The sequence below is a fragment of the Phalangium opilio genome, unplaced genomic scaffold, assembly GCF_054372755.1.
Source record: "Phalangium opilio isolate 3A_F unplaced genomic scaffold, DU_Popi_V2 ptg000329l_1, whole genome shotgun sequence".
NCBI lineage: Eukaryota > Metazoa > Arthropoda > Arachnida > Opiliones > Phalangiidae > Phalangium > Phalangium opilio.
Window position 1 is genome coordinate 4,210,669 of NW_028324226.1, and position 27,809 is coordinate 4,238,477.

Consider the following 27,809-nt stretch of genomic DNA (forward strand, 5'->3'; position numbering starts at 1 on the left):
CGAAGGTTAAAGGGAAGGTAAGAAAGAAAATAAAGTGATTTTTTTTTTTCGATTCTAAAAATAATTATAAGACCTATTATAAGTTTATAAGTGATATGCTCCATAAGTATGACACTTCCTATACTTCGTAATGCTAGAGACTTACAGCTCGAGCTAGTTCGAGAACGACAAGCGAAAATTGACTACACTCGGTTGGTTTTGCAGGACTACCATCTTCCTAATTAGTCTGTACTAAGCCTTTGACAACGCCTCATCAGGTGTCGCTTTACGAGAATCTATGACCTACGTCACTTCATGACAAGCTCTCACTTACCAGCGACAAACTTATGGAACATATCTCATCAACTTATGTGTAAACCTATCCTAAAACATTCAGGAAATACCTCCGATTGATTTTAAAATTCAAATTAGTTTCAGATTAAATAGATAATTTTCAATTAGCACCTCCAACCAATAGTGTAACGCCCTGCCTTCTTGTTAGCAAAATTCACGTGCCAAACTATATCTTGCGCCATCCATATCGTGCGCAATTTTTATCAAATACCTCGTGTTGAATTACATTCGACAATAGAGCTTGCTGCTTGCCACGGGAATTTTGTTAACAAGAAAGCAGGGCGTTATGCGATTGGTCGGAGGTGCTAATTTGAAATTATCTACTTAATAGCGAGTTGGGTAGAAATGAAGTAAAATAGCAATATTGTGGGAAAAGGTGACAATAAACAAGCTAATTAGCAAAAATTTGGAAAAGTAGCAATATTTTGAGGTAAAACATACCCAATTTAGTGATATTTAGGAAAAGGGGGAAATTTATTCACTTGATAAACCTTCATAATAACAAAAACAGGCGCACATTAAGCCACTCATATTTAATCTCAAACTAATTCGAATTTTTAATCATAAGGAGGTACTTACTGGATGTTTCAATACATGCATATTAATTGGCCTCATAATTAGTAGAAGAATTGATTAAAAAAAAATCACTGGACTTTCCATTTCACTCTCCCTTTAAAGGGAAAGAAGTAAAGAGAAAAATTAGGAGAATTTTTCCCTTTAAAGGAAAAGAAGTAAAGAGAAAAATTAGGAGAATTTTATTTTTTATAAGTACGCCCTATGCCAAAAAACCCCTCGGTGGAAAATTTCTTCTATTTCTTTATAGCAGGCCGTTACAAAATAGATGGGGATGAAAAAAAATTTTATCTCTTTTTTTGCTAAACCTTCATCGTTCATTTTATTTTTTATTTCGGTTCCCCTTTCGCCGTCGGCAGTGATCGAATTACCATTATTTCGGTAAAATTATTTTAACCGAGCATTCGATTACAAGTTTTACAAGTCACTGGGGTTAGGGGTTCAAAAGAATATATATACCTTTCCTTTTTGGAATAATTATATTTCCCCAGATATTTCAAATATTTTTTACCCAAATTAGTTCTTAGAACTTTGTAATAGACAAATCTGGTTATTACAAACAGAGAAACCAACACACAGGGACGAGGCCGCCATTGGGTATCCTCCCAGTCGCCAAGAAGCTCCGTCAGAGGCAGTGCGAGTTGGCTAGCCTCTCTCCGCGTGTAATGAGCTCGGGCTCCGCCTGGCGCTGTTTCTTGGCGAGAGGCAGGATACCCCAAAGGCGGCCTCGCCCCGGTGTGTTAGTTTCTCTGTTTGTAATAAACGAAGTTGTCTATTCTTCAGAGGTATCAGCAAAAGAAGTAATTTTATTTATATTTATTTATTTATTTGCTATGCTGCTACATATAGTTTAGTCTAAAGAGGGTTTTTACCGTTCAAAGTGTTGCCAGGCCGATTGGTAAGGCAACAGATTGCAGAGAGAAATGCCCGCAGTTCAGTTTGAATCAGTACTTGACTCACATTGGACCGGCCTGATAACACTGCGCGATCCGAGTATATAGTTTAATCTAAGGGGGTTTTTACCGTTCCAAGTGTTGCCAGGCCGATTGGTGAGTCGACAGATTGCAGAGAGAAATGCTCGCAGTTCAGTTTGAACCAGTACTCGTATTGACTCAAATTTGACCGGCCTGACAACACTGCACTGTTAAGTTTAAGCTGAGAGACGGGGAGGAATTTTCTATAGCCCTACCTAGTGTGCACACAAGTGTTGCCAGTGTCGATTGCGAGTGCGATTTAACCGCAATTTACAACAGACTGAAAAGTCATTGCGTATGATTTTTCGATGAGCTAACAGAGTAACGTTTGTATTAAAGAAAATAAAACTGCTCGCGCAAACAATAATTATAACAACAATTAACAAAATTTTGTCAAAAGCATTTAAATCAGGAAATCCAACATAATGGAATTTCCAACTTATCAAATACACCTGTACACTAAAAGTCTATACAAGTGCAAAGCATGTGTTCGAAGTTTCTTATCTTCGATTCAAGGGTAAATTTTGGCTATTTCAGCTGAAAACAACACGATTTCTTTTACAAATTATCACCAACACGTGCGCATTTTGTATGAAACGTTCGTGATATAATATAGATAAATTTATCAAAAAGAAGCATTTTTCTATCACTTTTAACTTAATTGGATGAAAAAAAGTGAAATTACTTTTCACACAACAAACACGCGTCGCCTCTAGGTCCCGAGACTTTCATGTGCTACGATAGCTTAGCGAACTGTTCCGTGACAACTTATACCTTCGAAACTACACACGTATATGTTCGCCATAGCATAAGTTTATAAGTTATGTTCCATAAGTGTGACACTAGCTATATTTCTTAATGCAAGTGACATGTAGCTCGAGCTAGTTCGAGAACGACAAGCAAGAATTGACAACACTCGGTTAGTTTTGCAGTCCATCTTCCTATTTAGTCTGTATTAAGGCTTTGACAGCGCCCCAGTCACCAGGCGTCGCTTTACGAGAATCTATGACCTACCTAGGTCACTTCATGACAAGCTCCAGTTTGTAACCAGTGACAAACTTATAGAACATATCTTATGAACTTATGGTCATAGATATTATCGGGCCTATATGTCGTACAAGGAAGGCGATTGTTCCTTTGTCTTGTCTTTCAAGGCCTTAACCCATTTTTCTTTGCAATAAAATTGTTTCAATCATTCAAGACTTTCGAATAAAAATTAACATTTAAAATAATTTAAGATTCCCATTATGATAATTATTTAAAATTAAAATTATAATTAACGAGAGGGGGCAGAAAAAATATCCATTACGTTCTTCGATTTATTTTAAAGTGATGTACAATGTTATATGTAGGGGCGGGGCCTATACCAAGCTTATCTTCCATCAAATAGGTCTACTGGACATGCTACATGAACTTTGTAGCGTTATCAGTGCATTTAGAATGGGCATCGGCATTTCCGTTGTATATATCCGCGAGTCACGTGACATTACCTAATCACTAGTACAGGTAATATAGTTCAAAATATAGTTCTTGACACGCCCCCTTAATAACGGATTGCACATCTATGAATGAAGTTCAATTTCTCCCGATAATTCCCACATACAGTTCGTGAAAAAATTAATAAACTCATAGTAGCATATGAAAGTAACATAATATTCCCAAGGTAAATCGTATTTACGTGCGCCATACGCAATAAAAACGTATTAAGAATCGCGACCCCCGCGTAGAATATGCCCCTACATGTCAAAATTTCTCTACATAAAAATCCCGAGTGAGCTGAGCACCCAGTACCCTTGAAAAATTCTATTTCAGTTATATTTTACGCAACGAGAATTATTCCATAACGTGATAAATTACGACGACCAAAGCGATTTCTTTTTTTTTTTTACGATTTAACCCTGAGGAAGCTGCACTGGCTTTTCGCAATCCTTCTCTTCCCCCATATAAAGTCCTTGGCCCCCTACCGAACCAGGGAGTAAATAGCGAATAAAGGGGTGGAAATTCGACAGGGGTTGAAAACTAGAGTTCTTTAAGCATGCTGCCGCCATCTAGGCGATATGTTTGGTACTATTATTTGAATTAACCATTTTTAGGGTTAGTATCGCCATCTAGGTGATATGTTTGGTACTATAATTCGAATTTACCATATTTGGCGCTAGTATCGCCATCTATGTTGTGTTTTATAAACTAAGTTGGCAAAGCTTGAGTTTTTGAAGATAGATGGCATATAGTACTATGACGTACAACATTTTTGATTTAACAAAAACCACGTGTTCGTTGGTATATACTACTTTTAAACCGTAGAAACACCAAAATAATTGAAATTGACTTACATACTGCATACATTGAAGCCCCTTCAAGCTGATGTTGATCTCGGTGATTGATCCAGAGTTAATTGTAGCACTTGATAAAGAGATTAGCGTTTCTCACTTGATGATGATCTTTGTCACACACGGAATAATGTATGTGGTTGTGTTAAGTTACTTGGTTGATTCATTAAAGGAGTGTAATGCAAAGGAAATATTAATCTCCATTGACTATCATATTTCTCGTAGCTTTTCTCTCAGGGTGGTAAGAATATGAAATTCACACACATTGAACCCCAGCATTATACTCCATCCAAAAAAAATGTGTAGTTTACATCGTTTAACACATAGTTAAGGGGCTGGAACTACATTAAATGTTCATGTTATCAAGAACATTTCTGCATTGCAATCTCTGAAATATAAAGTAACCAATTGTTGAGGATGAAACAAAGTTCAAAATATTAATAGATTTTTCCTAATGTTATCGTTAGGTTCAATGATTATCGTGGCCTAACTCATTTAACTTTGAAAAATATGATAATTTTTAAGCATGGAAGCCAAGGCCCAGAGGTTTTAACTATGGTTCACCCTTGGCTACACAGCGTTCACTATAGTTTCGTTACAGGGCAAAGATTAAGCTTAATATTCATATTTGTACATGATATTGTAATTATAAGCCTGTAGAAACAATTCTAAAACGCTACCTTAAATTAAACTAAATTATAATTACCTGCAATTCGAAAACATGAACCACTGGCCGTAAAATCCGTTCTCAAAGAACAATGGATGGTGAGTGAGAATGTGGCTGCCTTGCAGAGCAGAAAACATTTTCACTTCCGGCCAAGCCCTCTCGATCTCGCGCGCCCAAATTTTGGCGGGAGAATCGAAGGATGCGAAAGCATGTGGTTATTAGGCGGGAAAAATCAAGGATGCGAAAGTATGTGGTTCAATGGGAAGAAGTACTTTTTTTGGTTATCTTCTAATCTAATGGTTCAAATGTTCTGAAATTATAATAACAGTTGTGTTTCAACGTATTTTTTGGTGTGAATATGATTTATTTTGTAAAAATTAGTTAGCAATGTCATGATGTTAAATTCAGTTGCTTATGTATCAAATACTTATTTAAACAGAATTAGAAGCCAGCCCTCATATCCCAGGGGAGCTCAAGAGAGTCAAAACAATGTCAATTTTGGATACAGGAAGGGCAGCCGGAATGAAAGATTTATGACTTTGTCAAATTGCAATTGAAAACTTTTAGTTATGCTCCAACTTTCAATAGGTTGAAAAATTTCATAAATTCTACATATTCAATAAACCATGGTCAGTCTTAGAAGAAGAACATAGAGAACAACTGTGGTGAAGTCCAACCTTAGAAACACTAAAGTTTAAGCACGAATAGGTCGTTCTCTTCGACGAGGAACTTCTACAGCTAAAACTAAATGTATAAAATTTGTAATTAAAATATTTTTGTACACTAAAATTTCACAATTGAAACTTGACATCATAATTAAAGTAAATATAAGTCCATTTTCTATACTTAAATAAAGTCTATAAGACTGCATTCCATACTCGAATAATTAAATTAAATATAAGCATATTTTCTATAATTAAAGTAAATATGTCTATTTTGTGTACTTCAATAATTAAAAAATTTTAAGTCTAGAACTAATTGGTCGAAAAGGCTTTTTTTCCGCACCACATTCAGAAAATGTGATTTTCTGAAAATCACATTCAGAAAATGTGATTTTCTCTTTAATAATAAACTTCTGTATTAGTTAGAAGTTTGCTTGAAACGTTTCTTAACCATCGTAATAGTTAGCGTCAATTTAAACCAAATGAAACCATGATGAAACTTAACAAATATTTCTCTTCGGTAAGGGGTGAGGGGGTTCGCTCTATTGAAATAAGGTCTGAGTCTAAAGATGTAAGGATGAATATGTGTGGGATTTTAAGCAGCTGAGAGGATGAAGAGGAAGCTGTGACGCGTCGGGTCCATCATTCTCCCTCTAGCTTTCATCTCCTCCTCTAGCTAGCCTACTATGGTGAAAGATCTCTCGGCTCATAGAGCCTGGATGGAGTGAGTGAGAATTGAACCGGCTTGATGGTGTGGGACAATCAACATCTGACGGCGTACGAAATTGTAGAACGTATAGGAAAGTTGACTTTTAGCTCCCCTATTTTGTACAGTCAAAAGGGTAGATCATTGATACCCCCGTATGGAAGAAAGCAAAGACAGAATCACTCCCTATAAGCTATAACATTACAACCACCCTCTTTTTTCGTAATCCTAACAATTCATTGGGTCCGATTTTTGATCAGACTTATTATAATTTGGGAACCGGCACTTTGCCCTTACCCAAAAAATAATGTTGGTTACGGCTTTTCGCGGTCGGTGTTGCGGGTTCGCTCTTGGGTCCCTCCACACTTGTCGCCAGGCACCTGCTTCGACCAGACCCCAAATTTTCGACTGGGATATTCCTCGTTTAAATTCGATAAGACTCAGAAAATAATTGAAATCCATGATGGATAAAACTCAAAGTAAAATGCACGATTTAGACTTAAATGGTAAGATAAAAAATTCAAGATACTGCATTTATCTTCATAAGTAGATGGTTAACTTTTGTTAAATTGTCTTGAAGAAGTCAATGATGCGGACGAAGAGACAACGGTAATTGCAAATAGCTTTGTGGCTCCTGGAACATATTCGTTACCTCAAGCAGCCAGGATTAAATTTTGGAGGTTGACTAAAGAGAAAAAGTCACGTCTAAAAACTTTTCAGGCAATGAATGACCTTTGAGATTCGGACAGAGCAACGGTCAAAGTTTTAAACCTGTATACAATTTTTATTAACAGGTTGAAGACTCGAACGGTGTCCTACATTTACGTCCTAACGTCCCAAATGTCTCGTGGATTAGTTTAATAAAGCCAGCGGCAGATTGTCAAGAGCAAAACTGCGAAGCCTTTTGGTCATCACAAGAAGTGGATGACCGTGTGCAAATTAGAGTTGTCAAACCGATTCAAGAAGGACAGGAACTGAAAGTCTGGTTCTCTAGTAGTTTACCAGTCAAAATCACTATGCCCTTTTTGGAACCCAAGCACATTCAAGGTAAGATTTTTCTGTTAATCATATCGCGAACTAAGCCTAATTATAAGGTATAATTGAAGGTCCTTCTCGTTACGTCTGTCACAAATGCGGTCAATCATTCCAACAACCCAACCCACTAAAAGTTCATCTTTATTACGAGGGTTGCGACGCCGTATTACCTCCCACCCTAACATCGCTTGAAAGCAACAACCGTGCTGAACGAGAGAGTAGGGTCAAAGGTCACGTTTGTAATTATTGCAACAAGGCCTATTCTCGAAGATACGGACTAAAGATTCACATAAGGACCCACACTGGCTACAAGCCTTTAAAGTGTCCTTACTGCTTCCGGCCATTTAGCGACCCTAGTAACTTGAACAAACACGTTCGGTTACACGTCAGAACCAGTAATCCATATAATTGCCTTCTTTGCGGGAAAGTACTTGTGCGAAGACGTGATTTGGACCGCCATTTAAAGTCACGACATCCTAGTCATATTAATCACGCGTAATTAATAATGGGATTCATGATAATTGGACAGTATTTGATGCAGTGCTTTCACTTGACCTACCTTATACGTAAAGCCAAGACCTAACGCCAAGTGGTATTTTAGCCAAAGATATCAAAAGGTCAATTTCGTCGAAAATTGCTTTGCTCAAAATTTGAAGAAAATATTTAATTTGGCGTTAAAGATGGTAAATTCCTTAAAACACCTTGAAATATTAATTTAGAATAATTTTAATGTCTGAACTATGTAACTATTTAGCTGGAATTTTGTTCTAATTACCAGTTCAAGATATATCTGGTAATGAAAATTTAAACTTTGGATGAAGATTATAAGATTTATCACAAAAGTATTTTTTTAATACAATAAAACCGAACTTTTATGTACATACGTCCTTATTTAGACTGCAGGACCAATTTTAAAATTAAAAACATACTTAAAAAATTAACGAAACTTTTATTTTTTAATTAACAAAAAATTAATAACAAGGAGCGATATTTTTACCAATTAAAATATTAAATCGCTCGACTCTAACAGTATTTTTTGAATGTCATCGTTGTCTCTCGATAATTCGTACCCACTTAGACAAATTTAAATTTAATCTCCACCGGCTCCTCCCATCATCATCATCATGTTTCGTTGGGGTTGAGGCCCGTTACCAAATCCAATTTGTGTTTGAGATAAGTATCCCCCAGATGGGCCTTGACCACCTGATGGCCACCCTCCAGAACCCCCAGAAGGTCCTTGTCCGCCCGATGGCCATCCTCCAGCGCCTCCGGAAGGTCCTTGGCCACCTGATGGTCCGTATCCCCCACTAGGACCTGATGTTCCAGGGCTACCACCAAAGGGTCCAGAATGTCCATGGCCGCCACTTGGTCCATGACCTCCGCTTGGTCCCGATGGGCCTGATGGTCCATGTCCTCCGCTTGGTCCAGAAGGTCCCGATGAACCTGATGGTCCTGAAGGACCTGATGGCCCAGATGGCCCATATCCTCCGCTAGGTCCTGAAGGACCTGATGGCCCAGATGGTCCATATCCTCCGCTAGGTCCTGAAGGACCTGATGGCCCAGATGGTCCATATCCTCCGCTAGGTCCTGAAGGACCTGATGGCCCAGATGGTCCATATCCTCCGCTAGGTCCTGAAGGACCTGATGGCCCAGATGGTCCATATCCTCCGCTAGGTCCTGAAGGACCTGATGGCCCAGATGGTCCATATCCCCCGCTAGGTCCTGATGGGCCAGATGGTCGATATCCTCCGCTAGGTCCTGATGGACCCGATGGGCCATGACCGCCTCCGGATGGTTTGTAACCACCAGATGGTCCGGTTGACCCACCGCCAAAGGATCCAGCAAAGCTACCACTTCCAGAACCTCCTGATGGTAAAGTAGGACGTGGGTTAAATGGTGGAAGGTTATCTATGGGTGGCTTATCGGAAATGTCCTTTCTAGAAGGATCAACAAGAGGAAGTTGCTCGAGATATTCAGGTTCAAAAGGTCTACCGGAACCAGGTTGGGAGCCAGGGCGGGGAATTTTGGAAGAGCCGGGCCGAGGACCCGTTTGAGAAGATCCTGGTTGAGGTCTTGTTTGCGATTCTGGTCCACCAGGTTGAGGATACACAGGTTGCGGCTTAGGCTTTGGATATCCAGGTTGAGGCTGAGGCTTGGGATAATTAGGTTGGGGTTTTGTTTGTCCATATCCGGGTTGAGGGCCAGGCTGTGGTCTTGGATATCCAGGTTGAGGACCAGGCTGTGGTTTGGGATATCCGGGTTGAGGACCAGGCTGTGGTTTGGTATATCCGGGTTGAGGACCAGGCTGTGGTTTTTGATATCCGGGTTGAGGACCAGGCTGTGGTTTGGGATATCCGGGTTGAGGGCCCGGCTGTGGTTTGGGATACCCGGGTTGAGGACCAAGCTGTGGTTTGGGATACCCGGATTGAGGACCAGGCTGTGGTTTGGGATACCCGGGTTGAGGACCAGGCTGTGGTTTGGGATATCCGGGTTGAGAACCAGGCTGTGGTTTGGGATATCCGGGTTGAGGACCAGGCTGTGGTTTGGGATATCCGGGTTGAGGACCAGGCTGTGGTTTGGGATATCCGGGTTGAGGACCAGGCTGTGGTTTGGGATATCCGGGTTGAGGACCAGGCTGTGGTTTGGGATATCCGGGTTGAGGACCAGGCTGTGGTTTGGGATATCCGGGTTGAGGACCAGGCTGTGGTCTAGGGTACCCAGATTCAGGATTTGTTTTAGATTGTGCAGGGTATCCCGGTTGTGGTCCAGTTTGGGGCTTTGGGTATCCAGGTTGAGGACCAGGTTGTGAATTAGGGTATCCAGGTTGTGGTCCAGTTTGGGGCTTTGGGTATCCAGGTTGAGGACCAGGTTGTGAATTAGGGAATCCAGGTTGTGGATTAGGGTATCCAGGTTGGGGTCCAGGTTGAGGTTTGGGATATCCAGGCTGGGGTCCAGGTTGAGGTTTGGGATATCCAGGCTGGGGTCCAGGTTGAGGTTTGGGATATCCAGGCTGGGGTCCAGGTTGAGGTTTGGGATATCCAGGCTGGGGTCCAGGTTGTGGTTTGGGATATCCAGGCTGGGGTCCAGGTTGTGGTTTGGGATATCCTGTTTGTGACCCAGGTTTAGGATAAGCAGGTTGAGTCTGGGTTTTTGGTCCAGAATGGCCAGGTGGTGGTGGTCTTTGACGACCGGGTTGTTGAGATCCAGGTTGTGGTTTAGGATAGGCAGGTTGAGGCTGGGTTTTTGGTCCAGAATGACCGGGTGGTGGTGGTCTTTGACGACCGGGTTGTTGAGATCCAGGTTGTGGTTTAGGATAGACAGGTTGAGGCTGGATTTTGGGTCCGGAGTGACCAGGTGGTGGTGGCCTTTGACGACCGGGTTGTTGTGATCCAGGTTGAGGATATCCGCCAGGTCGAACGTTATTGGATCCCGAAGCTGGTGCTGGTCCTCCGCCATAAGATGAACCGGGTCGGGTTTGTGGGTAACCCGAGGAGGAAGGAGGAGGATTGGGTATAGAGGCGATTCCATTTCCATCGAGACCTCCGAATAACTTACCCGCTCCTCCAGCTGCAACTCCAGCAACACCGATTTCTTCATTCAAGTAGAAATATTTGGGGCTTTGATCACACTCGACGCTATACCAGAAATCACAAGCCAAGATTTGTTGGTTAAAAACGGTTCCTGGACCGCAGATCAATGACTCTTTTCGTCCATTGTGGCAAACGTGATAAATCTGGAAAATATTATAAGCAACATATAAGTAAACGATTCCGAAGAAAACACTTTAACAAATTAAAGGGATTAATTACTTGGCACTGAGTTTCAACATCGGCGTACATTCCGGGTTGGTAAGGTGTTTCACTACACTTGAAACTAGTGTTCGGGACTTCTTTATAATTCGGATAGTCGACACCGGCTGTTCCACGGACTCCAGTAGCCCATGCACTGTTTGAACCACCTCCATTACCGGTATTTCCATCCCAGCTTCCGTCAGAATATCCTCCTCCACCGCCGGAACTTCCACCACCAGAATTTCCTCCTCCACCGCCGGAACTACCACCCCAGCTTCCACTGCCAGAATTTCCTCCTCCTGCACCACCTCCACCAGAATGTCCTCCGTGAGATGCTCCTCCGGAACCACCTCCACCGGAATGTCCACCGTGAGATGCTCCTCCACCGGAATGTCCACCGTGAGATGCTCCTCCACCGGAATGTCCACCTTGAGCTGCTCCTCCAGAACCGCCTCCGAAGCTACCTCCTCCATAACCACCTCCACCGGAACTTCCACCGCGACCAGCTCCGCCAGAACCTCCTCCACCGAAACTACCACCTCCACCGGAACTTCCGCCATGACCAGCTCCGCCAGAACTACCTCCTCCTCCGAAACTACCACCTCCGTATCCACCACTTCCTCCGTGTCCGGCTTTTCCACCTTTACGACCACTTCCGTCATCTCCCCATCTTCGAACTCGATTGTTAGCGTCGCTTCCTAAGCTAAAAACTGTCCCAAAATATTAAAAAAAAATTGAAAAAAAAAACCTGAAGACATAATGAATCGATCAAAATATTTACCAATCAAAGTCAAAGCAACGATGACGTATGCATGATGAGAATGCATAATATCCACCAGAAATAAACTTCCAGAAATCTGTTAAATAAATTAGAAAACAAGAGAAACACGTTAAAACTAATTCACGTTTTTGGAAACGAGTCTAGGAAAAATCAAGTCAAATTAGGCAATTACGGCAATCACGGATTTACGCAAAAAGTACCGAGAAAATTTGTACTTAGAAAGACAGTAAAAGTTATAGAGTATTTAGGGACAAAAAAAAAGACACGCACGCGTCCAACGACTGGAAAATTAAGCCCTCAAGTCACGCGAAGAAATGAATTAGTGTAACCTTGAATTTATTCCATAAATTTTGAGCTGTTCATCAAAACTGTCAGAAAGCTCCAAAGATAAGCTTTGTTTTTCAACTTCAAGGTACAAGGATGAAACTCGATTTAAAAGGAAAAACTATTAATTTTCATGGATGATTTGAATAAATTCAATTAATTAAGATTTACTAGTGGAAAATTCCCTGTAGGAAAGTCAGTTAAAAAGTGAAGATATTTTTTGTTTAGGATCAAAAAGTACCTTAGATAATTTTTGAGACGCCTTCGGTAAACAATTTTTTAACTTCATCTCATTAGTTTAAAATTTAAATAGTAAAGCTCTCGTGAAAGGGCCAAACTAATTGGGAGTGGAGATGAGGATGAATTGGTGGTAAAAACAAAACAAGTTTTCCATTGTTTTCTCGTCAAACTTTGCGGGACACACTTACTATATGCAAAATCGGGGTAACGGCGAAGTTACGGAAAACAATTCAATTTAATTACGCTGTTTTTACTTTTTCTTTTATTCATACTCAGCACCGGGATGTATTTCATAATAAGATTTAACCACTGATAAAACTCGTTTCTTAGTTTTTATCTTCTTCATTCAAATGTTAAGTTATTAAATAAAATATTTCGGTAAAATTTCAAAGGAAAGATGTTAGCTGTTAAATTTTTTATCTTGATTTATAGAAAAACATATCTGCATGTTCATAAGATATGTTCCATAAGTTTGTCACTGGTTACTGAGAGATTGTCATGAAGTGACGCAGGTGAAACATCATAGATTCTCGTAAAGCGACGCCTGGTGAGACACTGTCAAAAGCTTAGTACAGACTAAATAGAAAGATGGACTGCAAAATCGCGTGTAGTCAATTCTCGCTTGTCGTTCTCGATCTAGCTCTCAGTAAGTCTCTAGCATTACGGAGTATAGGTAGTGTCATATTTATGGAACATATCTTATAAACTTATGGTGTAGGTATCAGTAAGCGTCATAACTCTGTACCTCTAGAAACAAGCGCTTGAAACATCGAGCATTTCTTAATTTTACCACGCTAATTAAGTATAATGTTTGTCAATGATTTTAGTAGAATTAAATATTGCCAAATGGCGATTTAATTTCCTAAGTTAGGGTGGCTCCACATCCCTAATAATGACCCATAGCTTATAGTACAGGTATCATTGCAACTAAATTGTTCATTTAGAGACAATAGCTGCATTTAAATCCATTCACTTTCACTTTAAATCTCCTTTTTCCTCCATTCAAACGCGGAGACTTACGATTAAATGATTATAGACTTGAAATAATATTTAAACGTAAAACCTCTAGACGTACTGTACAATATACGTGGGTGGATGAACAGCTAAATGATAGTATCCGGTTGAATACCAAGCAGTCTTTTCTTCTTCTCCCCGTTGATGACTTTTCCTCAAATTTCTTAATCACCAATAGGTAATGTTTTGGTTTCCCCATTCTTTTATACTAATTGATTGAAATTAGCGTCTCCGTGGCGTAAATGATAATGTTTCTAATTAGTTAGCGCTCTTCGCGTCCAAATTATACCTCCATACCGGCTATGGTGTTTATAATATTTAACCATTAACGCTTTAGGTTGGTTGATCTAGCGGTTAGATTAGAGTCTTGCTGCCTAGTTTCTCGTTTAAAGGGACGGTAAAGTGGGCATCGTCGAGTGGGTGAAAATTATTTGAAATACGTCATAGCCACGTGACCGGGGAGAGGTCTGGTTCAAAGAAACTTTGTTCGTTTGAGGACTAGGTGTCCAGTCCTCAGAGAAACTTAGTTCGTTTGAGGACTAGGTGTCCAGTCCTCAAAGAAACTTAGTTCGTTTGAGGACTAGGTGTCCAGTCCTCAAAGAAACTTAGTTCGTTTGAGGACTAGATGTCCAGTCCCACTAAACGTGGAGTCTTTGTATCTTGACGTCACGTGGTGTCTGTGGCGTATTTCAAATAATGTTTACCCACCCACCGATGCCTTCTTTACAGACCCTTTAAAACGTGGTAAAATTGGAACAAGTTGAACGACGTAGCTATATTGCTAATAATTTCGTTATTTTTTGGGTGATGGGCCAAGAAAATGTTTCTCGATTCCCGAAGGTCGTTCGATATCCGGGGCAACTATGGATGGGTGGAAGGTATGGGGAAAAACCTGGGAACTAGATTTATTAAAGAACAAGGTCTGGTCGGGGTAGTTAATTTTTTATTATGAATATATGTCAATATTATGATCGTAAAGATTATTTCATTGATAAGATCTGCATGGCTGTTCAGGATTTTAATCTCAATATGGCTTAAGAATAACGCTTAAAGGTGAAATTCATAAACGTCGGACGCAACTCAATTTAGCACAGGCAAAGGCAGGGCGTCGTGCGCAAAAGGCGGAAGTTTGCGCACGACGCCCTGCCTTTGCCTGTACTAAATTGCGTTGCGTCCGACGTTTATGAATTCCACCTTAAGTCGGTGTGGAGTCTGTCGTTTATCTACCTGGTTTTCTGAAGAAGGAACAAAGACGCTAGATATGGCTTCAAACAAACGGACATTGGATGACTGGTAACGTTGAAGTACTATCTAACGTGTTTGTTGTCCAGTTACCGTCCGCATGTTCCATGAAGCAGATGATAATGAACCCCTCCCCTTTGAAAAGGGATTAATATAATATTTATGCAGAAATATATCAAACATATTATACATAGTTTACAGAATAGGAGGATTCACACCATTTACACTAGGATGCCTGGCTTTTGACTCCACCATGGAGTTTGGCCTCCTTGTGTAAATGGTATAAATCCTCCTAGTCTAAAAAAGTATGTATTGTTAATCTGTTTATGATAACCTCTTTACTCTATCGATTCTAAAGGCAGTTGATGCACTTTCAAAAAGAAAGTTTTTGCATCTAAATTTCAAATATTAATTTACAATTAACTCTATTTTAAACTGACTTCGAGGGTCATAGTTCGTTTCGTCTTAAGTAATAACATAAGTTTATAAGATGTGTTTAATAAGTTTGTCACTGGTTACTGAGAACTTGTCATGAAGTGACGTAGGTCATAGATTCTCGTAAAGCGACGCCTGGTGAAGCGCTGTCAAAGGCTATATTACAGACTAAATAGGAAGATGGACTGCAAAACTAACCGAGTGTAGTCAATTCTCGCTTGTCGTTCTCGAACTAGCTCGAGCTGTAAGTCTCTAGCATTACGAAGTATAGGTAATGTCATACTTATGGACCATATCTTATAAACTTATGGTAATAATGAACGTACGCAATTAAATGAGAGAGAGAGAAACTCTCCAACCCCTCTTTCAAATCGATATCGCTCGAAACAAATTCTTAAGATATGCAAATTAAATTTTTATCTAGGCATAAATGGCCTTCGTCAAATTTAACAATTTCCCGGGCTCGGAAATAAATAAAAACAGCGTTTATCTATTCTAAAGCCTCAGTATGCCAGTAGTGAAATTAAACGGCGTGGCGATGGGGTCAGCGAAAAGGGTCAAGAATGGGGAAGTGGGCAGGAATCAATGCCACGAATGGGGTCATCATCAAAAGAGAAAGCGGTTTGGTTTTTTTCACTACTCATTCCTGGGATTCGGAAGGCACGTGTTTGTTACATCTTTCACGCGACGATAAAAGCTATGAAACTAAATGATAATAATCATTACTATTTTCTTATTCAAAGATATTAGTTTCAAGGAGAAAATTAACCCTTTTTTTGAATAATTTAAATGATGGGTATATAATATGTTCACGATTCGCAAATGTCGCCTCGATGGGATCAAAGGAAATTGAATTTTATTTTTCATCCTTGGTAAAGATGAAACCCTAAACCAATAATAAAGATCACCATCACCGGGGAGGGGTCGAGTAGCGAGGCTAAAGCGTGATTGAAGTTATAACGGAAATTTATCACTCGAAGTGAAATAATTATGAATTAAGATTGTTTTATTTGGATTAAACAATGTTAGGAAGATTGTAAATTGGTCCAAAAGCATTAGAAAAATATTAAATGAATTGTAATTGGTCGAAAAATCTTAAGAAAATAGTAAATTGGTTCAAAAGCTTTAGAAAAACATTAAGGGAATTGCAAATTGGTTTAAAAACCTTAGAAAAATTCTAAATTGGCACAAAAGATTTAGAAAATATTAAGGGAATTGTAAATTAGCCCAAAAACCTTAGAAAAATTGTAAATTGGCACAAAAGATTTAGAAAAACATTAAGGGAATTTTAAATTGGTCTAAAAACCTTAGGAAAATTGTAAATTAGTCCAACAGCTTTAGAAAAATATTAAGAGAATTGTAAATTAGTCCAAAAACCTTAGAAAAATAGTAAATTAGTTCAAAAATCTTAGTAGAAAAATACTAAACTGGTATAAAAAAATAAATTAGAAAAACAGTAAATTGGTGCAAAAGATTTATAAAAATATTAGGAAAATTGTCTAATAACCTCAGAAAAATGATATGAAAATCAAAATATAGTTAAATAAATTCAGGAAATCGAAATTAGGGGTAAAAGTATAAAAAAATGCCAATGGAAATATACGTATTCTCAAAGACAATGTGTCATTCAATAGATTTGGGGAACATTATACTGCCAATATTATACTTCAAGCCATGGTCTTCCGAAAATATCGTATAATTATTATTGAAATATTTAAAAGATAAGATGAACCGAACGGTTAAGGTTTCTCCAATAAATCGTGACCAGCAGGACGAGTTTTATCATCATTTTTATATATTTCACCGATCTAAGCCTAATTGAATTCAAATTTGCATGCCGATCACATCACGTGTATATATTTTATTTTCAAATTCATTCCCTCGTGTCATCAACGACCTCGGAACCAAATCCCATCGCGTGTGTGGTTTGGTTGGTCTTTGTAATCGGTCGGGGAAAGTAATATCAATAGAGTAATATCAGTTTCCCAGGTTTGACTGTATTAACTTCAATGGACAAATAACATGGGGTGCCCCTAGTCTATAAATTTAAAACTATAAAATGGCGCCATAACTTAAAAGCACATTTATTTCTCAATGGAAAACTAGGTCTCGTAGACGTCCGTCCATCTAACCATTTTTTCTTATTTTTTTTTTCGTTTAAGTGTAAACATTAATCCTCGCATTAATCCTCAAAAGGAGTTGCGAAATTATCAAGTGTCTTCATGCATTTCTACAATTTCTCGTGCAATTTTTGAGCACGGAGATAATTTACTTTGAAAGGTACTTAGGCCTAGGCCTAATTTTTTTTTTTTCAAAGAAAAATATGGATGTCTTACGTTGAGATTTAAACCGTTAATTTTCGTTAATGAGGTAAACATCGTAAACGGGTTTATAATGAGGTGATAAAATAATTTTATAGAAAAAGGAAAATTAGAAAAGGAACCCACATACAGGGTGTTAAAAAACTATTGTAGGACGGAAGTACAGTTGGTTCAATCAGGAGGGGATACTGGAAGAAGGGCGACACTCTGTATACTCTTAATGAGGCTTTAGTTATGTAACATGATTCTTCCCAGCCGAGGGATCCGTTTTTGTTTGCCCTCCTACTCATCAAACTTCAGATGGGTAACTATCGCACCGTGCAAGGGTGAATTCTATAACTGTTTGGTACTAAATCCACAGTAATCAACCCACAAGCCTTGATTGTCTTGACGTGGGACAAAAATCCACAAGCGCATGCGCCGTAGCAAATAGTTAAGCGCTAATTGAGTAATGGTGAGGGTATTATTTATCGCGTATGTGATTCGGTGTAGTAACCTTGCCATAATAAATGTAAAATGATGTTGATGGGAAGAATCATGTAATTACCCCGCTTTGTGCAGGTACACTTCTCTCGAAGAGAAGTATTATATACTTCGGGTTTTATGGGAAATCAATTTTGAGTCGAAAATGTAATTTCTATGACATTTTTCCCTTAGGGCAATCTTAAACAAGTTACGACTCGAGTGTTTTACGAATGACCCCTTAAAGATAATTAAGAAACTGAAAGACAATTCTAATTTAATTAAGGGGGTCATCCCTAAAACACCTCAATCTACCATACCTTGGAAACTGTGGCCCTTAGGGCAAAATGTCATAGAAATTTAATTTTCAACTAATAAATGATTTCCCATAGAACCATCCCGCTGTACTTCGGTTCTTTTGGGAACTCCCTGAATACGTAATACAGTTAAAGTTAAGAAAAAGGGTAAATTTAGTTCGCGCTAGCTATAGGAATCTCACAGGTAAAACGTTAATATCTCTCGGTCACTCTACGTGGTTTTCACCCTGAATATCTGAACATCAAAGTCCTACGTAGGTTTGGAACATTTCCGATATTTAGAGTATTGATTTAGGTGAACCTATAGTTACTTTCTATTACGATTACTGTCTTTCATTTAACGCCTCCATGGTTTAACTTACGAACTCCGATGTTTCAATCTTGTAAAATTATAAACCAACCACGCATATATACGAGGAGTAGCCGGGAGTATGGCGCACACCAGTAAGTCAAACTTTTGGGCGACAAAATCTGAGAGAATACGACACTGATAGGACGTCCTACCCTACCCTATAATAATAAACCTCATTCCTTCTATGATTAATCAAATCTCACTGCACCCTGAATAATCACATCCTGGGAGCGCCGTCTCGCCCTCAATGCCTTGAAATCTTAAGAATATAGGAGAAGCCTAACATCATAAACTCCTGCTAATATTAAGTAAAAAAAAAGAAAGGCCAGCAAAGGACGTTATTTTTGGCTTAGCTGCTATATTTCTGAACTTTTGGCACTTTTCAGCACCTTCGACTTGTTTATATGGGTCCTTATTAGAGTGCAAAACGTCCATGCCAAACGTTTTCACCTAATTGCCTTCAATGTGTAGTCCCAGCTTGATTATGTGATTATGTGACCAGTACATTTTTAAATTATTATATATATCATATTCATAGCTAAACTGTCTATCTTTACAAATAATCTAAAATTCAAGTTTATATTCTAAGTTTACACTGAAGAAACGATATCAAAAAATCGTTCAAGATTTAAATAATTCTTAAGATGCAGATCATAAAACAAATTTTCCAAAAATATAAAACTTTACTTTCGAAGGTATTAATTCTAACTAAACTTTGTTTATAACCAAACAAACAAAACAAATAAATAAACAAATGCGTAAATACAAAATATATTTCTTACCTAACTGGACTGAACTGGTGGTGTTTTCCTGTTCACTTTTATATCTCAACCTCTTGGGTTAGAGCTTAACAAGTATAAGAACTTTTTGGGGTCTTAGTGTTCTAGCGGTTAGTTAACCGGGGAGTGAAGTCTATCTCAACGATTGAGAGTACATTATTTTGTGAGGCCAGTTTGGAAGACGCGTCCCGTTTTTATAATTTTCCAAACGAGGCTCGAAATGTACTAGCGGCGAATAAAAAAAGTTTTAAAATCTCGAAATTATTTCGGAAGAAGCTAGGCAAAGCCGGGGTGGGAAATCACGTGACGAACTTAACGCCAATTTTACTAAAAGGTGAAATACTCTTAGAATTAGATGAAGGTAGGGGGATAAGGAAAAACAAATGGGGAGGGGGAACAGGTAGAAATAAAGAGTGAAAGTGGTGATGTTCTTTTTTTGTTGAATTTCTGACGTCATCATTATTGTGGAGTTACGAGGAACGAATCGTCTTCCTCGCTCGCCAAGATTCTCTACAATTCTCTCATAATCTTTTTTCTTCTCTCTCCTGGACCAAGGTTAACCGAAAATTCCTTTTAAGTTTCGAATTATACCAAACGCGATCTCTCTTCTCCAACACCAAAAACCCAAATCTTCGTTTTTTAGTTGCGACACATCCTATGTATACACTTCAATTATTGAAACTATTAAATTGCGTTTAGAGCTAGAGTCACGTGTAGTAGGTTTTACCATAAGTTCATAAGATACGTTCCATAAGTTTGTCACTGGTTACTTAGAGCTTGTCATGAAGTGACGTAGGTCATAGATTCGAGGTAAAGCGACGCCTGGTGAGGCGCTGTCAACGGCTTAGTACAGACTAAATAGGAAGATGGACTGCAAAATTAACCGAGTGTAGTCAATTCTCGCTTTTCGTTCTCGAACTAGCTCGAGCTGTCTCTAGCAGCATTTCGAAGTATAGGTAGTGTCATACTTATGAAACATATCTTATAAACTTATGGTTTTACTTTAAATTCAATGGTTCCCCATGGGATAGTTGTACATTATTCTGTACAAAAGGGATTAATGTAATCTTAAAAGCGTGCTGAAATAATCAGGGAATCTCAGTGTGATTAGCTCCTTGAGTCTTCCTTTCCAAGTTTCGATTCACTATTACCCTGATATGGGGCCCTGGGGGGGGCGGTCAGTATCGTCTGCTAGATATAGGGTTAAGAGAATATCCCGCATGTGGACAACAAAGATAGGGCTTCAAAGTTACCAGTCTAGCCACATCTAGCGTCTTTGTTGCACTTCTTAAGAATACAAAATGGTCAAACACCAGACTCTATTTTACCCCCGGTTTTTGAAAAGGGTCTCGTAATCCGAGAGTGAAAGGACCCTCGATTCCAATTAACCGTAGCACTTTGAAAACCAAACAAGTAAACGTTGAAGATAAAATGGTTATTCCGGACGAACCATCTTGTTGAAGAGACCCAATATATTCGTATACAGACAATTAAAGTAATTCAAAAAGAGGGGAGGGTATAGAAATCATGTTTCTTCTGGTAAATCCCCTATCTCCTGTTCTTCAAGCTCCGGTGTCAAAGACGAGAAAGATATACACAACAGTATAGGCTTGATTACATTCTTGCATTTTTGGAATTGATAGGTCGTCAATTCCACCTTATTCGCGTAGGAGATTCATAGGCGTCTGAGACGAGACGTACGTGGCGTGTGTTAAACGGTATTTCTTTCAGATTGATTATACAGAATCAGAAGTCCATTAGCTAAGGCATAACCCTCAATTTATCACTGTTGGTATAACCATTTACCCATTTACCATCTCCTTTCTTCCCTAACCACTCCACATTTCCAATTGTCAGAGTTTTGTTGGTCTTTTGCCTTGTCTCTTTCCTTTTAGTGATTCCCATACTTCAGTTTAAGCTTACATTTGAAACCAGGAAAATTGCTTTCGAAATAAACACAATATAAAACCTTTTCTCCCATGAATCGTCCTACATGGATTTGAGATACTTTGAACCATCCTTCACCCATGGATATTTTGAGCTCCATTGAACCGTCCTACACTCATGGACGCTTTGAGCTACACTGAACCGTCCTACACTCATGGACGCTTTGAGCTACACTGAACCGTCCTACACTCATGGACGCTTTGAGCTACACTGAACCGTCCTACAATCATGGACGCTTTGAGCTACACTGAACCGTCCTACACTCATGGACGCTTTGAGCTACACTGAACCGCCCCACACTCATGGACGTTTTGAGCTACACGGCACTGCCCTACACTCATGGACATTTTGAGCTACACTGAACACTCGAGTACAATGAATCGTCCTACACTCATGGACATTTTGAACTATATTGAACCATCCTTCACCCATGGAAGTTTTGAGCTCCATTTAACAGTCCGACCTTAGACACTCATGGGCGCTTTGAGCTACACTGAACCGTCCTAAACTTACGCACACTTTGAGCTACTCTGAATTGTCCTACACTCATGTTACATGTAAGCTTTTCGACAAGCGACCATTAAAGATACTATGAATCAGGGAAAAGAGGGAAGGACTAATTTGAGATGACACCACAATATAAGGAGTAAATAAACCACTGAGAGTACGCAACTTAGAGAAATCTGTACGTCAAACCAATCTGTTTACTTTTGGTTAACTGTAATTTGACAAAACCAATAATTGGTCTAAAGGAAGCATGGTGTTTCTTCAACGAATGAACTTCTGTAGAGAGAGCGAGAGAGATCTATACCTCTAATCGGCGTTTATTTTAGTTCGGTAAATGGCGAGGGAGGAAGAAATAAAGTTTCATCCAGGAATTCGTGGGCGCGTGAGATAAATTAGGGAATCATTGCCAAGAGGGGAAATCCAAAACTTTCTCTCGATCTTTTAAAAAACCTAATAATAATACAATCGCTTTTCTGATTGAAAAGAATCCGCCTACAAAGCGTGTTAAAAGTTTGTAGTTAGCGCTATGGGCGTTTACGTAAAAATCATCGTCAAGATATAATCCGTAATCTTCTTTAAATAGTTAACGGCGTTTGTGTTAGTTTAGAGGGTGATACTAAACTAATCCCCGTTGGTTGGGTGTCTTCATCCTTGACAAGGATTATTTTTAAGGATCACCGTAATACTAACGACTAGTTAATGCGAAATTAATCTAAATTACATTCTCGGCTCTAAAAGGCGTGCATAATTTTATTTAATATCTACGAAAAACTTAATTAGTTATTTGAGCGGAACCACTAGTAGATGAGGTAGTAAATTATAGGGCCGTCGTAATGGGTTTCATCTACGACGGTAGTGACTTCATTCGAATTTACAGAAAGTTTAAGAGACCCCCGAGTGATTTCAACTGGGACTTGAAGAGACCCCCGAGTGATTTCAACTGGGACTTGAAGAGACCCCCGAGTGATTTCAACTGGGACTTGAAGAGACCGCCGAGTGATTTCAACTGGGACTTGAAGAGACCGCCGAGTGATTTCAACTGGGACTTGAAGAGACCCCCGAGTGATTTCAACTGGGACTTGAAGAGACCCCCGAGTGATTTCAACTGGGGCTTCAAGAGACCCCCGAGTGATTTCAACTGGGGCTTCAAGAGACCCCCGAGTGATTTCAACTGGGGCTTCAAGAGACCCCCGAGTGATTTCAACTGGGGCTTCAAGAGACCCCCGAGTGATTTCAACTGGGGCTTCAAGAGACCCCCGAGTGATTTCAACTGGGGCTTCAAGAGACCCCCGAGTGATTTCAACTGGGGCTTCAAGAGACCCCCGAGTGATTTCAACTGGGGCTTCAAGAGACCCCCGAGTGATTTCAACTGGGGCTTCAAGAGACCCCCGAGTGATTTCAACTGGGGCTTCAAGAGACCCCCGAGTGATTTCAACTGGGGCTTCAAGAGACCCCCGAGTGATTTCAACTGGGGCTTCAAGAGACCTCGATTGATTTCAACTGGGACTTGAAGAGACTCCCGAGTGATTTCAACTGGGGCTTCAAGAGACCTTGATTGATTTCACTGGGACTTCAAAAAAACTCAGCTGTGTTCAACTGGGACTTCAAGATTATTCAAATGATAATAAGAACAAGATTTATCGTCGTCAAAAGCGATTTTGTTAATTTTGTGCAGCTTTTAAACGACTTTGACTTTTGAAACGTCTCGTCAAGGCGGAATATTTTACTAAATCGTTTAGTTTTATTGAGACTGATAGGCATGTTACTGTAGCCAATGGTTCAAAATGGAATATAAACTCTAGAATTAATTGATTATTATATTTAAAAGTCTATAATATGAAAAACCCTTTATAACCAACCTACACTCTAATAAAATTCGACATCGACAATGAATGAAAAAAAAATAAATAAAAAATAGAGGCGTCGCAAAGTCACCTTTAAAAAAATCGCCGCAAACATCCTGCCAATTTAAAGCTTCTACTCGTGAAAACCCACTTAATAATAAAAATAAAACGTCATCAGATGAGAAAATCCCCCGAATGCTCTCCTCCTGCCACCATAAAAGGTCATACACAGACGCTGACCTTTAAAGCTAACCCTGCCATTTAGAGAAGATCCATTAATTACTATTTAATTACGTCTGATAATGGTAAAATCAGAAGTATGTAACCAAGTTGCGTTGTAAAGTTATGGGAAGCAACGTTCAGCGGTCTACAAAAAACATCATTCGAATTTTGCACTACAAAAAAGCACCACTGCTATCAAGAAGTGATATCTAGTTCATTAGGGAGAAGGTATAAATTCGCCACATTTCCAGCTTTATCTCCAGCAGTCCAAACGTAGGTCCGGAGTTAATCCCCGCCTCTAAATTACAACCAGCATCTCATTGGTTCATGAAAACTCACGTCAGCGCGACGCGAATGACGAAAATTACGTATTTTCCGACTGAGGAGAGGCGAAATAGCCCGACCTCCTTTTACGTCCCCCCTTGTATTTTGAATGGGGGGACTGGGACTATGGCGCGCGAATACTTAGGCAACTTATACCTTCTCCCTAATAAACTAGATATCACTTCTTGTCGCTATTTAATTCCCATTGCCCAGGGTTTTACCATGATTTTACTTCATGTAATGGGCTTATGATAACCATAAATGATTACTATCATAACCATACTGTTGTAGGTAACAAAGGTAATAGAATTTTGTATATAACTCAAGTTCGTGGTGGGGGATAAATTCTGAAAGAGTCGTGGACCGGTGTAGACAATAATTTGGCTCATTTCTTTCGTTCCCTCAAGAAGTTAAGAGAGGGATTTTCCCAGTAAGAATTATATTCTCGGAATTGAGGGAATCCTCCATTCAGAGATGTACGTTCGCTCTTTAAATCATACGTAACCGTGAAAGAAGAAATCACGTAACGCGATTGTGAATTTGCGAATAGGATCTCTTTAACAATACCTTCTATCCCAACCAGTCCGAAAAGGGCAAAGTTACCATTATGGGTTTAAAGAGAATTCATTCCATTTACTCACGAGTATCGTAATTGTAGACCAGTTAAATATCAAAGGTTATTTTGAGGTATATTTGCTCTAAATGTCACCATAGGGCTAAGATTTTGATGCGTCGTTTAGTCCTTGATAATGTTTCTAAGTTAAATGTGTACAATGTTCCTTGTGGTGTCATTCTTTGCTCTATTTTGTTAGATATAGCTGGATACTTGGTGAAATTTGTTTACTTCATTAATTTTACCTTTAGTACCATCAAGGGTAGAGTTTTAAAGATTCCGTGATATCCCGTTTAGCATAAGTTCATCAGATATGTTCCATAAGTTTGTCAGTGGTTACTGAGAGCTTGTCATGAAGTGACGTGGGTGAAACGTCATAGATTCTAGTGAGGCGCTGTCAAAGGCTTGGTACAGACTAAATAGGAAGATGTGCTGTAAAACCGAGTGTAGTCCATTCTCGCTTGTCTTTCTCGAACTAGCTCGAGCTGTAAGTTTCTAGCATTACGAACTTGAATAGGTAGTGTAATACTTATACTTATGGAACGTATAAACTTATGCTTTTAGAGGTACACCGTGTACACTTAGTGACTATCCCCTCGACTTACGTCATCTACTTATTAATCTTGCCCTCTTCCTATTAATAAGACTAAAATTTAAGATGCGTGGAAAATATCCGTATATAGGAAAATGTAGGGGATTTACCACTAATGTTATAAAGAGGCATTCTTCGCTAATTGGGCGGAGCTAATTAGCCTATGTAAATTCACTGCTTAAGGGTTTATCGTAAATGTCAAAATATGATGATGTAATTTAGTTTTTAGAAATGTTTTTTGAATATCCTTGTTATCGCATTGTTTAGACCGTGGCCAAGTCGTGACCCTCCAACTTCCAAGTACCAGAAAGACCTTGTCCATCCAAAGATGGAATATGCAATAGTCATACGTTTACGAATAAGTTTTCACTGATGACCCACTAAAGCAGGTGATCCTCAAAAACATTTGAACACAGTACCAAGAAAGTACCAAATTCAATAAAATTTTCAAGAAAAACACATTTCATTTGAAAGCAGATGAACTTTTAGATAGCATAATTCTCCATGACCAATTGGAGTTTCTTGACGTGATATAAAGAGAACATAGTGGGCCAGTGGCTCGTTGTGATTATAACTTAAGCCAAAGTGTCCCAAACACTGTGTCGGGAGATTTGAAAACTGTGTCACGTGATTCTCAGATAAACTTTAAAATTTTCAGTCAAATATTATACAGTGGGTTCTAGAGACGATGTTGAGTCGAAATGATTCTATGACATACTGACCTAAGGGCCACCGTTTACAATTTATGAATGGAGTGCTATCGGGATGACCCCCTAAGTTTAAATGTCTTTCACTTTCTTAATTAAATTTAAGGGATCATCCGTAAATGTTCATAACTTCTTTAGGACGACCCTTAGGGCAAAATGTCATAGAAGTTACATTTTCGACTAATAAATTACAATACAGTCATAAGTTTATAAGATATGTTCCATAAGCATGCTAGGGACTTACTGAGAGCTAGTTCGAGAACGACAAGCGAGAATTGACTTCACTCGGCTCAGCAGGACTTCCATCTTCCTATTTAGTCTGTACTAAGCCTTTGATAGCGCCTCACCAGGCGTCGCTTTACGAGAATCTATGACCTACGTCACTTCATGATAAGCTCTCATTAACCAGTGACAAACTTATGTATCATATCTTGTAAACTTACGATACAACCCACTGTATGTACTTTCATCCTACCACCCTTTTTTGAAGCAACCTATACTTCACCTTCTCTTTAAATCCATCCATCAAAAACATGTGATTTCTAACACAATTAAGGAATTTGATGTAATAGCGATTTATCCATTTCTTTCACTTAACCATATAGTTGAAATATCGTTAGTGTCGCGCAAATAGTGTAATTAATAAAACAAATGACAGATGAAAGAGACCATCAACCCGAATAAAATAACACTAATTATTATAAATATACACAATATCAGTATTAAACGCGTTCCTTTCATTTTTTATTAGAAATTTCTTTTTCTTTTCTTCTAACTTTAATAATTATTATTCTGGCTAATATCTTCGCTATAAGATGAGTTGAAAAGAGATCTAGTTTCGGGTTTTTCTAGTCTAATATACGTGACGTAAAAATTTTTTTGATGGAACAGGGTTGACTGGTTAGTCGTTAAAATATTTATATTCTTCACATCAGCTATATGTTAAGTCTCTTATAATCATTTTGACGGATTCAGAAGTAGATCAACTTAGGAACATCCGAAGTTATCAAGTTACGCGTAGTTTGAACCCCACTGTTGTCAGGCCGTTCGTGAGCCAAGAAACGGTACCTGACTAACTTGGCTAACAGTGGGACTTTGACAACACTGCACTGAAGTTAAAAACTGAGAGAGGGGGAGGAATTTTCTCTAGCCCAAACAGTGAAAACTGTACATACATAGTTTTCAGACTAGAAGCATTCATACATTTACACAAGGAGGCCAGGCTTCTTAAGGGGTTTTTGCCGTTCTCACTGTGTTGTCAGGCCGAGTCTAGATATTGCAGAGGGAGCGGGTAGCAGTTCAGTTTGACCAACTTGACTGACAAAATTGCTCTGAAGCTTAAGCCTGCATGGGTTTCAATACGTCGACATCTCTCAAAATGTTGGTCATAAAAGTAACCCAAAATGGCAGACGGACGAAATAATGTCTGTATCTGGATATTTCAACCGCTTTGACCGATATTTTGATTTGACTGATATCTGATATACATAGTTTTCAGACTAGGAGGACAGAAGGAGGCCAGACTTCAGGCGTTACACAAGGAGGCCAGACTTCAGGCGTTACACAAGGAGGCCAGCCTACCTGCAGGAGTCAAAAGCTAGGCCTCCTCGTGTAAATGGTATGAATCCTCCTAGTCTGAAAACTATGTGCTTCGTAAACTGATTAACGATCTATACGATTGATTGAATTAGCAACCATGTTAGAAATGGCTGCCA

At 39.1% G+C, this 27,809-nt stretch overlaps 3 protein-coding genes across 5 annotated transcripts in view; 1 reads left to right on the top strand and 2 right to left on the bottom strand.

Moving 5' to 3' along the window:
* Positions 1-4,996, bottom strand: part of LOC149610400 (uncharacterized) — a 177,466-nt gene extending 172,470 nt beyond the window's left edge. Inside the window, exons 1-2 of the mRNA XM_089859537.1 lie at positions 4,917-4,996; positions 4,214-4,598 (exon numbers count right to left, since the gene is read on the bottom strand). The gene's annotated coding sequence lies outside the window, so the exon portion shown is untranslated. The remainder of the gene's footprint in view (positions 1-4,213; positions 4,599-4,916) is intronic.
* A 1,712-nt stretch (positions 4,997-6,708) lies between these two features.
* Positions 6,709-8,117, top strand: LOC149610408 (zinc finger protein ZFPM1-like). The gene is made up of 4 exons (XM_089859538.1): positions 6,709-6,751; positions 6,826-6,965; positions 7,040-7,292; positions 7,352-8,117. Exons 1-4 carry the CDS (start codon positions 6,709-6,711, stop codon positions 7,777-7,779), a joined length of 864 nt encoding a protein of 287 aa, XP_089715664.1. The 3' UTR covers positions 7,780-8,117.
* LOC149610409 (uncharacterized) overlaps positions 8,107-27,809 on the bottom strand; it is a 37,836-nt gene continuing 18,133 nt past the window's right edge. For 2 of the 3 annotated variants that reach the window (XM_089858944.1, XM_089858943.1), the window contains exons 2-4: positions 11,853-11,928; positions 11,090-11,781; positions 8,107-11,013 (exon numbers count right to left, since the gene is read on the bottom strand). In XM_089858944.1, the coding sequence (XP_089715070.1) occupies positions 8,371-11,013; positions 11,090-11,781; positions 11,853-11,898 (3,381 nt within the window). In that variant the 5' untranslated portion in view covers positions 11,899-11,928 and the 3' untranslated portion in view covers positions 8,107-8,370. Of the gene's footprint in view, positions 11,014-11,089; positions 11,782-11,852; positions 11,929-19,341; positions 19,571-27,809 lie in introns of those variants that run through there. The other variant, XM_089858945.1, reaches the window with a different exon arrangement.